Source organism: Marmota monax, unplaced genomic scaffold (assembly GCF_021218885.2).
Source record: "Marmota monax isolate L192 unplaced genomic scaffold, Marmota_monax_Labrador192_F-V1.1 WCK01_AAM20220418_F8-fsc00149, whole genome shotgun sequence".
Classification (NCBI taxonomy): domain Eukaryota; kingdom Metazoa; phylum Chordata; class Mammalia; order Rodentia; family Sciuridae; genus Marmota; species Marmota monax.
In genome coordinates, this window is record NW_026693170.1 from 3,482,029 (window position 1) to 3,494,925 (window position 12,897).

The 12,897-nt window shown below is 50.9% G+C and overlaps 1 protein-coding gene across 24 annotated transcripts in view; it reads right to left on the reverse strand.

The window, feature by feature from the left end:
- Positions 1-12,888, reverse strand: part of Pou2f2 (POU class 2 homeobox 2) — a 36,586-nt gene extending 23,698 nt beyond the window's left edge. For 5 of the 24 annotated variants that reach the window (XR_009227924.1, XM_046455700.2, XM_046455698.2 and 2 more), the window contains exons 1-5: positions 12,802-12,888; positions 4,784-4,849; positions 4,630-4,664; positions 4,434-4,490; positions 956-1,072 (exon numbers count right to left, since the gene is read on the reverse strand). Coding sequence is in view for 22 of the 24 variants with exons in the window: in XM_046455700.2 (XP_046311656.1) it covers positions 956-1,072; positions 4,434-4,490; positions 4,630-4,664; positions 4,784-4,849; positions 12,802-12,829 (303 nt within the window). In the remaining 2 variants the exon portion in view is untranslated. Of the gene's footprint in view, positions 1-442; positions 731-955; positions 1,139-4,433; positions 4,491-4,629; positions 4,665-4,783; positions 4,850-5,102; positions 5,306-5,716; positions 5,955-6,023; positions 6,087-11,153; positions 11,268-12,801 lie in introns of those variants that run through there. The other 19 variants (XM_046455697.2, XM_046455694.2, XM_046455702.2 and 16 more) reach the window with 14 other exon arrangements.
- Between the last annotated feature and the right edge of the window lie 9 nt (positions 12,889-12,897).

Here is a 12,897-nt window from a genome sequence, read left to right on the forward strand (position 1 = left end):
GGGAGAGAGGAGCTAACATTTCCTAACTCACAGATCATGGAATCCTTTCTGAAAGAACATCTTGGAGGCACTAATTCTGATCTGCTTGCGCCCATACAGGTACCACTCATGGTGATGACTCTGGTTTCCTCACCTGTTCAGTTGAAACTAATGATATCTAGGAGGCTCTGGGCCCTAGGGAGATGCACAGAAAGCATTTAGCTCAGCATACCATCAGGTGAAAGGCTATTATGTGGGATACTCCCCCTTGTGAGCCTCATTTTATCCATCTGTAAGATGGGATAGCAACATCTCCCAAGGCTTCCTAGGATTATTGAAAACTGCCTAGCATATGGCTGGTGGTCAGAAGGCCCCACATGGACCAGTCAGCCCCTCCCTGCACACTCACTGCTTCTGCTTGTCCTTTGCTAGAGGGAGTATGGTCCCTGGTGGCCACCCTTACCTGTGCTGTGAGCTGGATGGGTTGGGACAAGGTGAGCTGTGGGGTCCCAGGGGGCTGGCTGGCAGGCTGTGGTGGTGGCAGGTCGCCTCCCCCAGAGGAGGCTGGGGGCTGCGAAGTCGAGGAGGAGGCAGAAGAGGAGGAGGAGGAAGAAGTAGAAGAGGAGGCGGCGGCGGCGGCAGCGGCATTAGCAGCAGCGGCGGCGCTGGACTGCTGTACGGCGGCGGCCAGCAGCTGGGCCTGGGCTTGCTGCAGGAGGAGCTGCTGCTGGGCTGGCATCAGTGCTGTGAGCTACGGGTGGGTGGGCAGCAGGCCGAAGAGGGCAAGGGAGCAGAGAAGGCAGAGAGGGGTTAGAGCCTGAGCCAAGCAGGTGAGGACAAGTCTTCCGAGGGCAGAGGAGGGCAGGAGGCAGGCATGAGAGGCTATGGCCTTGTTGGGGCTCCTCCTCCACGAGTCCTGCAACAGATGGGAGGAGTTGGTGTGTGCCTTCATCCCAGTCCCTCCCCAGTTACTTACCCCAGCTAGCTGGCTGCCCGTCAGCATGAGTTGGGCCTGGGGTAGATGAGGCTGAGCCGGCTGGGGAGGCGGGGGCACTGCAGGGGCTGAGTCACCACTGGGATCTTCAGCCTTGATCTGGGGGGGAGAGAGGCAGGGTCCGGGACCCCAGAATGTTAAGTGGAGGCCAGAGAGAATGCCCACCTGTGGACCAAAGAGAGCGCATATTTGTGGCAATGACAGCCTCAGGCTGGCACAGAAGGAGCTGCTCTGGCCTCGACTTCCTTATCAATCCAGAAGGGATAGCTCACCACCTGCATCCAAGCTCACTACAGGAGAGGCCACCTTCGGAGAGCATCTTTCTCCTCCTGGGAGTCAGTGTCCCCGTTTGGGAAATGGTGCCACTGGGAATCTGTATGGTCAAATTAGTGGGTGTCCAGGGGTAGGAAGGATAAGAGTCGGTATCAGGATGAGATACTCTTCATCTGCATCAGTTAGAAGAGCATCTCTTAGGGCTAGGCTTGTGGCTCAGTGGTGAAGCGCTTGCCTAGCATGTGTGAGGCACTGGGTCCGATCCTCAGCACCACATCAAAATAAATAAATAAAATAAAGGTATTCTGTCCATCTACAACTAATATATATATATATATATATATATATATATATATATATATATATATATATATATATATCTTTACTTTGTTGTTTGCTTATTTTTATGTGGTGCTGAGGATCTAACACAGTGCCTCACATGTGAGAGGCAAGTGCTCTGCCCCTGAGCCACAACTCCAGGCTAAAGAAAAATATTTTAAAAAGAGAAGTGCATCTCTTATTTGTCCAATGGAATAAGACTTGGTTGGAAAGCAGGATCTCAGGGTATTTTAACCTGGGCCACAGACTCAAAGGATCATGAAGACAAACAGCACAAGTGGGTGACACAGGCAGGGGTGGACAGGGTGAGCTGAAGAGTACATGCCCACCAGAAGAGGAGGCCTACCCAGCAACTATTCTGCTCCCATTGGCCAGTCCCATTTCAGAATCTGGAACACAAACACCACAGGACAAGAAAAGCACACCCAGGCTGGTTCTGTGCAGTGGATTAACCAAATGTGGCCCAAGGTCTGCTAGGTTCCAGCCTCTGTACCAGAGGTCTATGAATCCCTCCAAACTCCTAACCATGAGATGAATGAATCTTGCACCATGAAGTTAGAACAGACCAGCAGAGAGTTGCCCTGGCCTTCTTCCTCTCCTCAACACAGAGACACATAACAGAGGCTGTTGGTTGAAGGGCTGCTGGGACACGAGAAGGCATGGCTTGATGGTCACACTCTCAAGCCAAGAGCAGACATTAGGGACCATCCTTCAGGCCACCATCCAAGCACTAATTTGCAAAAGGAGATCCAGAGAGGGAAAGCAACTTGTGCAAGGTGAAACAGGCAGATTGGCATGGTGGGAGGGTTGAGGGGGTGGTGATCTTCAGAATGAAGAAAAGACGAACAGAAAGACAAAGGCTCAGGAAAGGCCAAGTGACAGATATCATGTTCCAAATTATAGGACCCAAGTTCAGGAAGTTTTAGAGCTAAGAGAGATGCAGCATGAAACGACACTGAGTATAAGAAGTCAGGGAAATGGAAGATATTAAGGACCTCTGGAAGGCTGGTCTCTTTCTGCTTCTTGATCTGATTGCTACTCCTAGCATCATGGGTGTGCTCAGTGTGTGAAAAGTCAGTCGTAAGCTGAGGATCTATGCATATTTTGATGGGCATCATATTTTAATAAGAAGTTTTTAAAAATAATATTGAATGCTGTAATGAGAAAACCATTCCTTTTTTGTGTGTGTTTTTTCATTCTTTTTGGTTGTCTTAGGAAAGACTCCGATGTGAGGAGGTCTTAAACATCTCTCCAAGGCTGGCCGATCTCTCCTTTTAGCTAATGGAGAACAGGCCTCAGGCTTAGACCCTTCAGCACATAAAGAGACTGTGGGTAAATTTTAATAATCATTGTATTTATTTCCATGGCAAGTGACTCTAGTTTTCCATTCATGAAATTTCCATTTAAAAACCATTTATTCAAGCTGTTGAAAACATAAGGCAGTTCATGAGTTGATGATTGTTGAGGTTGATTGATGAGATCCTGGGGGGTGTTATTTTCATTATACCCTTCTGTCTGTTTTTTGTATCTGCTTCACATTTTCCACAGCAAAGTGTTTTTAAACATTGAGACAATTAACAAAATTATTATGTAAATAATTTTACATGGTGGTATGTGGATATGTCTGAAACCATGACAGTAGCATGTGAATCACTGCCGATGGGAAAAGACAGGCCCAGAAGAGTCGGAAAGAGGTTGAGAGGCAAAGGCCAGGACTAGAGAAACAGAGTGAGGGGTAGACAGAACCCAGGCCTGGGAATGGGAGGAAAAACCCTTTCTTCCCTTGGCCTCACTGTTTCCCGAGAGAAAGAAAGCTGCTGAGGAGTGAAGGAGACTGCAAAGATCTAATTGAGCTGATGAGGGAGTGGGAGCAATGGGCAATCACCCCAGGGATGAGGCAAGGGCCAAGCCTGAGTTCAGGAGGCAAGAGTGGAACCTGGTTTGAAGCGCTCAGTACAGAAGAGAAGACACCTGCTCACAAAGCACTTAGTCCTCCCACGGCAACGTGGGAATAGACCAGATGTGGAAGGGACTTCAGGGGTCATCCAATTCTACAGTCCCTAACCACCCCCCCACACACACCATATTGAAGAAGAAGACACTTAGAAGTCCAGAGAGGGGAGTAACTTTCCCCTGGTCACAGAGCAAAGTTGAAGCTGGGTGGGAAACATGTCTTAGCCTCCTATCCTGTTCCTTGGCCACCTCTGCTCAGTGTCAGCAGTCTTGCCCATGTCCTCTCTGACCCCACCTATGGTGCTCTCCTCAGGTCTCTGGACCTGCCTTCTGTGCCCCAGAGCCACCCCGCTCCCCCCGGCCCAGGCTAGAGAGAGGAGACTTGGGCTGAAGAAAGCCCCTGGAGCCTAGCAGTGCTCAGTATGGGGCCCCATCTGGATCTGGAACTGGCACCCTCTGGCTGCTTCTGGCTTCCCCATCATCTCTCTTCCTGAATTCCCAGAGCTGTAGAGTCACCGGGTCTTCCAACTCCGGCAACCCCAACGGGTACGTGTGTGTGTGTGTGTGTGTGTGTGTGTGTGTGTGTGTGTGTGTTGGGGGACAGGGGGTGGTGCAGGCCCCTTTGGTCAGGGAAGTCGGGATGGGGGTGGGGCCTTGGCTTCCTGTTGTTCATTGCCCTGGGGCTCTGGGGGGGATTTCCCTGGCCACCCCCACCCCCTAGGGAAGGGGAAGGAGCTCTGGTGAGTCACAGGCCTGGGGCGGGAACCCAGGGTGAGAAGGGGCGGGAGAAGCCTTGTCACTGGGTGTTCTCTCAGATATTGGGGCCTGTGGCTGACTGTCAAAGACCCTCTCCTAAACACAGTCCCCTTTCCTGGATGTTCTAACAGGTGCTTACCTTGGTGCTGGGGCCAGTTGGAGACACAGAGAACGAGGAGGCCTTATTTTGGGGGTTCTGCAAAGAGAAAGATGGGTCAGGGGGTGGGAATAGTGCGATGAAGCGGCTTCAGCTCCTGCCCCTTCTGTGGCTGCACAGAGGTCCCTCTACTCCCTCCTCCCTCTGCCCACCTCCCTCTAATCCACTCCCTCCTGACCTGATGGTTAGTGTCTGGTCCATTTCTTTCAGTGTCTGTGAAGAGAGGGAAAGGATGTGTTGTCTTCAGCCACCCCCACCACACCTGTCCCTTCTGTGGTCTTCCCATCTGCCACACTTCTCTGCCCACTGTGACCCTGCCCCTCCCCACCCACCTGTGTGCTCTGACGGGGAGTCCAGACCTTGCTTCTCGGCCTCCAGGGGCTTAGACATTCTTATTTCTGGGGACAAAGAAGGGATGAAAATGGGGTGAAGGAGAGGAAGCCTAGAGGGCTCCTGGGCCCTTCCAACCTTCGAGCCTCTTCCAAATCCCCTCCACCCACTGCCACCTTTGAAGTGTCACATTTTGAGAGGTATCCTCTGTTCTGAGCCTCTGCCCTCCTCTGGCAGGACAAGAGGGGGCCCTCAGGACTTGAAGGAATCTTGCCTTAAGCTTTCTCCCCTTTAAAAAGCAGCGCAGGGGATGTCACCCACCGTGAAACACTGGGGCAGGGTGGGAGGTAGAAGGTGGTCACAAGAAGGTGTCAGCTGCCCGGGAGGAGATTGCTGGTGTTCCAGGAGCAAGTGCGACCTTGGCCTCCTCCCCAGGAGGACCGCCCAGGCTCCCATTCTGCCCCACCAGGTTTCGGGTGAGACATGTTTTCCACTCTGAATGGGGCCTAGGAGATGTGATGGGGCTGCAGCACCCCCAAAGGAGAGAGTTGTCAGATCTCAGGGTGTGATTAAGCCACCCTTTGGCCCACCAATTTTCCCGACACACGTCACTCCCACTGGCCTTCTTGTGTGCAAAGCAGAAGCCTTGGGGCCTCACTCTGCTGCTCTCTAACCTTAACGCCTTCTGCCCCTGTCCCTGCTATGTCCTCCCATCTAACCCTAGACTCTACCCAGACTTCAGCTTGATTCCCAGCTGCATTCTCAAGTCCACCCTACAAACAGGAGGAGGTGACCAGGGAAAGGTGGCAAGCAGCAAGTTGGGCACCAGGGGAACAAATGAATGGAAAAATTGCGGGAACTCTCTGCACCGACACCAACCATGGAAAGGTGAGTGCTCACCCACCAAGCAGGAAGCTAAATAGGAGTGAGCTTACATGAACAGTTGATGTTGATGTCACCCCATTTCATAGAGGAGGGAACTGAGGCTCCAAAAGTGGTCTCACCTCTGCAAGAGCATGGCAAGGCGAAGAAGTGCCCTGATTAGGCCCAGATCTTAATGTCTCCAGGGTTCCTGTGTCTAATCTGGATCACTCCAACCTAATGGGCCCATCTCTGCATGAATCTTATCTCCAACAATTGCTAATTCAAGCTCATCCTGATACCGACTCCTACCCTTCCTACCCCTGGACCCCAACACAAATCTGGGGTTCAGCCTTACCCATTCTCAGTACCCTTACTCACCCTGATCCCAGCTTATGCCCAGATGATCCAAGTTCTTCATTTGACCTTGACTCTCAACTGTCCTCAGCCCTTACTCATGCCCCACAGCTCACTCCAAAACCCCCACCTAAACTATGACCCCACCCCAATGGAAGGAGCTGTCCAACTCGAGTGTGATCTGCACCCAAGATATTTAAAGAAGGCCTGCTACAGTGAGGACTGGGAAGAACTCAGCAACAGGGACTCGGGGGAGAGTCCGGGGATTTTGCAATTGTGGATTACTCTGTGTGAACCGCTGCTTGTGTTTCAGATTCTTTTAGAATCTTAATTCAAAAGCCACGTCATGAATTGCTGGTGGGAGTGTAAATTGATACAAGCACTATTCAGGAAAACTGAAGAGACAGTTCCCTTGCACCTGCCCGCCCCCCCCCCCCCACGCCATGACCCAGCACATCCACTCCTGGGCATCCACCCAAGAGAAACACACATCCTGCCACTAAAGGGCACAGGCACGAATGTTTCCGCATACTTTTCATAATGGCCCCATACTGGAAAGAACCCAAGAGCCCATCAATGGGTGAACAGATAAACACAATGTGGTACATCCATACAATGAAACAGTCACAGCGATGAAAAAGAACAAGCTCCTGCTTCATGCACGCTCCTGACTCTCACAGGCCGAGTGAAAGTGGCCAAACAAAGGCAGACACACAAGTGCTAATTCTAATACATGGAGTTCAAAACACAAGCAAGCTGATCTTGAATGATCGAGGCCAGACTAGTAAGTACCTCTGGGGAGTGTCGACCATGAGGAAGCCTGTAGGATCAATACACAAGACAAAATTCATCAAGCTGCACACTTAAAAATTGAGTACTTTACTGTATATACATTATGTTTTAACAAAAAGAAAAAAAATTAAGGTTTAAAAAAGGCACATAGTCCTATTAAGGTGTAGGCTGGGAGGGTGGGGGAGGACAGTGCTCAGAATGCTATGGGGGCTCAAGTTCCGTTTCTGGGCACTGGAGATGGAGCACTGAATGCCTAATGATCGTTAGAAATCCAGGAAGATGTAAAGAGAGATGGGTTGGGGCTGCTCCCGACTCGGGCAGCAAAGGCCTGATCCTAGCTCCTACTCAGGAAAACCTTAGCGTTATTCCAGGCAACCACTAACCATCACAGGGCCAAGCCTAAGCCCCCTCCCTGTCCCCTCCCTCCAGCAATCCTTCCTACACCCAGCTCTCCCTGGCTCTAAACCTTTTTCCTTAAGAAAAGTCCAGGCCCCTCGGCCAGACTTCAGGGTGCAGCCTACTACCCTCGACAGCTCATCCTTACCACTCATGCATCCTGCTCTTTGACACCCCACCCAGCATCTCCCACTGTTTGGGGGCTCTGCTTGACGAGGAGTGCAGATCTTGCAGGTGCTATACCCCTGCCTGGCTGGCAAATGCCAGCTCTCTTGTCCACAGATGGAGCAGCCTCCAGCCCACCACCACAGAAACTCCTTTGCTGTGGAGTGAATCTGTCCACCCAAATTCGTATGATGAATTCTAAATCCCAGTACCTCCAAATATAACTGCATTTGGAGATCAAGTCTTTACAGACGTAAGTAAGGTAAGAATGAGGCTATTAGGGTGGGCCCCAATCCAATCTGACTGATATCCTTATAAAAAGAGAAAATTGGGACACAGACTCACAGAGAGAAGACACAGAGAAGACTGTCACCTACAAGTCAAGGAAATAGGCCTCAAAGAAACCAACCTTACCAACACCTTGATCTCCGGCTTCTAATTTCCAGAATTTCAAGAAAATAAATTTCTGTTGTTTTAGTCATCTAGTCTACGGTACTTCGTTATGACAGCCCTAGCAAATTAATTCATCCTCTCACACCCCCTTCCTCGATCCCCCAGGGCTGTGGTGTCTGTGACCAGGTTCCTTCTTCATCAGACCCGGGGACAGGCCTATCTGACTCATTGCTGGGTCCCCAGCCTCACCAGCCCAGAACGAGTTATGTGTTTGCAGAACACCCCTCCCCGCAACTTCTGCTGCCTCCTACTTGTTCCTACCCTGCCCTGCTGTTTCCCTGCCATTTAACAAATATTCCCAAAGTCCTTGGTATATGCTGGTCCCTCTGCCTGGAATGCTGTCCCCCACTCTGTCCACCTCCTATTTATCCTTCAGGACTGCCCTCTAGGAAGCTGGGGATCTTGCCCTGCTGCTTTTGCCCTGGCTTTCCTTGCCCCAGCATCTCCCGTCAGTGGCTCAGAGTCTGTAGCCTTCCAGTCCCCCATGTGTCTTTCCCATCAGAGCAGGTCTGATCTTGGGCTCCTCCACTGCCCAGCAGAGGACATGCAGGTTGACAACCAAAGATGGCCGTGTCCTGACCTCCCTCCTTCAGACCTTTCCCTCTGATCTTTCCTACAGGGACCCTTTCCTGCTCTACTGCATCTCCTGCCCCTCTTCAAGGCCTGGCTCACGAATCCCCTCCTATATGAAGTCATCCCTCACCCCCAGGCTGTCAGTGTCTCTTTCATGTAAGTTCCCCCAGTGACTCTGTTCCCACCCCCTGACTGTGGGTTCCTTGAGGACCCAGGTTGGAGTCGCTGCTGTGCAGGACTCAGGCTGTGTCTTTGAAATGAGTGAAAGCATGAGAGGATTCTCCATGCTGTCCAAGCAAGACCCTATCTTTGCTATCACCTGAGGACACCTCAATCCTCTGTCCCCGTCTCCAAAGCAATTCTGCCTAAACTTTTAAGATTCCCTCCACAGGGTTAGCAGCTAGAGGCAAAAACAGTTTAAGGGAAAATGTCCACCATTTAGTTTCCTTCATTCTCCCTACATTTTCTAGACTACTCCCACGAGGCCCCAGTGCTCACCACCCAGTCCTTGGCTGGAGCATAGCAAATTAAGTGCTTCCCTTGGCCAAGGTGTCTCTCTCTCTCTGTTTCTTTCTCCGTCTCTCTCTCTTTTGTACTGGGGATTGAACCCAGGGAAACTGAGCCACTAAGCCACATCCTCAGTCCTTTTTAATATTTTATTTAGAGACAGGGTCTCTCTGAGTTGGTTAGGGTCTTGCTAAGTTGCTGAAACTAGCTTTGAACGCACGATCCTCTTGCCTCAGCCTCTCGAGCCATTTGGGATTATAGGTGCCAAACTATCTCTCGATCATCCTTTCTCCCTTATCAGAGTGCAATTCAAGGCAAGGGTAAAGTCATTCCTATCAAGGCTGAATAGGGGCTCCATTTTTACCATGCACCAAAAGCTAAATGATGCGTGGACAAGGACTCGAGGGCATCGTCCATCAGGGATTAGGAACCTGGAGAGGCCATGGAAAACTTTGCTTCAACCTCTGCCCAGGCAGGAATGCTTCATGCCCTGCCCTTGACTTTATGAAAATTCTGGTGCTGCTTTTTTTGTTTGAGTTTTTTTTTTTTGGGGGGGGGGATTGAGCCCAGGGGGAGCTTAACCACTGAACTATATCCCCAGCCCCCTTTTTACGTTTTATTTAGAGACAGGGTCTCACTGAGTTGCTTAGCTTAGCACCTCGCTGTTGCTGAAGCTGGCTTTGAACTTGTGATCTTCCTGCCTCAGTCTCCTGTGCCCCTAGGATTACAGGCATGTGCCATTGTGCCCAGCCAACTGGTTTTAATGGAACAAGGTGTGACATGCCATCTGATTTAAACACACACACACACACACACACACACCATGTGCTCCCAATGATTCTGATGTGCTCCAGTGCCCTGGCATCTCCAGAAGTCCCTCTCTAAGTTTCACTTGAATAGAAAAGTTGGTTGGTTACTTAGGATTATGACCCTCTCTGACTTTCCAAGGAGCATGTAATTTTTTGGAGGAACTGGACACCAATAGCAATGCATGACTAGGCCCCTTGGAGCCACACCTTGAATCCCACCATTCTTAGGCGAGATCCACCCAGGGCTGCCCTGCCCTGAGTTCATCCACTGCCCCAAGTCTGGGACTCTGGGTCCCTTCCACCCTCCCCGACCCTCCCTCCCCGGACTTTCACTTCTCCTCTGCATTTCCCCCAGCCAGTTTTAGCAGACTTAGGCGAGCTTCTCGTTAAGCACTTACCGAAAATAAGGCTAAATATAGAGGGCCCAAGGACTGCCCCTCACCCTTCCTGGCCCCGCTTGGCCTGTCCCCTGGGTCCTCTGCCTCTACAGCCCGCCTTGATACTAGCTATGCCCTGGGAGCCCCTGTGGGCAGGGTTGATGCTGCCGGGAACCTCTGTGGGTCCAGCTGGCCCAGCCCCCGGCCTCCCCAGGAGCAGCACCTCCCACCCTCCCCCAACCCCACAGCTGTCCCTGGTGGCCTCAAGGGAGTGAGCACTTCTGAGCTGTCAAGAGGGAGGGATAGCCATGCAGGCAGCAGACACAACAAGAGAGGTGGCCTCCAGCTGTGCCAACAATAGGCAAGAACTCCACATCACACACCACAGCCACAGCCAAGCAGGGCCTGGCCAACACACACAAGACAGAGGTGTGCACAGATGCCAGACAGGAATGTTCACAGGTCTGCTGATAAAGACAGATGCCTAGTTGTGATGCCAGGGGAAGTTATGCAAAACATATACCCAGATGTTACACACTTATACACTGTTGTACCCAGAGTCACCACCACACATAGATGTGCACAATGCCCAGAGCCTCACGGAGATAGATAGATATGCACACACAAGTCACACAGATACACACATAGACGTGCCCAAACATGCACACAGTCACATATACAGAGTCACTTCATCCTGGACAGGATGACCAGAGCAGACCCCTGGGCCAGTTCACAGATGTGAAGTGAGAGTCCATGTAGGATGAGGAATCTGTCAAAGGCTGCATAATGTATTAATTCATGTCTGGGCAGGGAAAACCCAGGCCAGTCCACCCAGGTAGGGCTGTTTTGTGAAAAATTGCAAGTAAAGAGTCTAACTTGCTGCATATCACCTATGCAGTCCCCATTTGGTCCCCGACAGAGACTAGTCAGTGGTGGAACAGATACCGTGCATGTGAAGACACTATGAATCTTGTGTCCACAATACACAGGCACACACACACACATACACAGCTGACACAGTCAGTAAACACATGCCATCCTTTAAATAGTCTTCCTCCTTTACCAGGCACAGTGGCACACACCTGTAATTCCAGCAGCTTGGGAGGCTGAGGCAGGAGGATCACAAGTTCAAAGTCAGCCTCGGCAACTTCACAAGGCCCTAAGCAACTTAATGAGACCCTGTCTGAAGATAAAAATTTTAAAAGGAATGGGGATGTGGCTCAGTGGTTAAGCACTCTGAGTGGGTACAATTTCTGGTACCCCCTCCAAAAAAAAAAAAAAAGGAAGAAAAAAAAAGAAACATCTTTCTCCCGTCCCACCCCCTCCTTACCTCCTGGGCCCTGCTCACACCAATTCATACTTCATATCCCAGCTCAGACAGTCCCGTCCTCTAGAAAGCACTCTCTGACCCTGCACTAGCTGAACTGGATGTTTTCTGGCCTCCTACTACCCCCGTGCCTCCCCAATTCCTGCCTTGATCACTCTGTAGGATCACTGGTGACAGGTCTGTCTTCTCCACTGAACTTGGGGCTCCAGGAGGGCAGACATGAAGCTGCCTTTTTCAGTTGTATTTCCAACACCCAGCACAGAACCACTCAATAAATATGTGTTGGTAAAGGATCAGAGTGATGCCCACATACACTGGTGCACATAGGAGGGCATACATCAAGCCAAGATTCACACCCACAGACACCCAGAAACGTGACATACCCACAGTCATGCCCATACAGCCACAAATGAAAGAATCATGAAGTACCAAGTACTTGCCACATCCCAGGCACTATGCTAAGCATATTACACATGTCATCTCATTTAACATTCCCATCAATACTGTCAAGTGATAATCCGCACTGTGCCGAGATATGTGCATTCTACTCAGTGAACTAACAAATATAAATCATATTATACAGTGCCTGGCACACAGAGTTCACTTAGGCAACTGACATTTGGTGGAGGAGGCATTTAATAAGTACACAAATATATAATGAAATTTCAGGCATCAATAAGTGCTGTGAAGAAAAGAAAAGGCAGGTGAGGGGATCGAGAGAGGCTTATTGCTAATTTACACAGGGATATCAGACCTCTGAGGCGGTGACGGCTGAGGGGAAGAAGCAAGTCAAGAGAGCATTGCCAAGGCCACCTTACAATGACACACATAGCCCCCTACACCAGCTCATACACTTGCTAATGTGCTCATAAGAACCACCCTCAGAAGATTCAGAACTACTGCACACACATGCTCACACACATATACAGATGCACCACGACCTGTACACAGATGCATACATACGCTCAAAAGAATGGCAATACCCAAGTCCAGCAACTTAGCCTGCCAACCCCTTACCAGCCCCACCCAAGTGTCACCCACATTGCTCACCCCACTGGTTTTCCATACACGGTCTCACTACTAACACCTGGCTCTGTCCCTTCCTCCCAGAGACCCCCTCAGAACAGGGCAGTAGACATGGGGACAAAGGTTGGAAGCGTCAATGCCTGCTGTGAAAAGGTAGGGAAAAGGAGCCAGGGAGTGTGTGTGTGTGTGTGTGTGTGTGTGTGTGTGTGTGTGGCAGGGAGCCAGCCTGGGAAGAGGGGGAATTGCTGGAGTACAGAGCAGGACAAGAGAGAAAGCTAAAAAGGGATGGCAGGGGGGTCAGCTGAGTTGCCAGCACAACAAACCCAAATGTGCTCAACCTGTCCTTCCCACCAGTGCATAGGCACCTGCCCCCTTACCTGGAGCCCCCATGCTGGAGTGAACCATACTGCCCGCCCCACCAGGGCTGGGGGAACAACTGTGTCATCTCCCCGCCCTCTCTGGGGGCCAGCCCT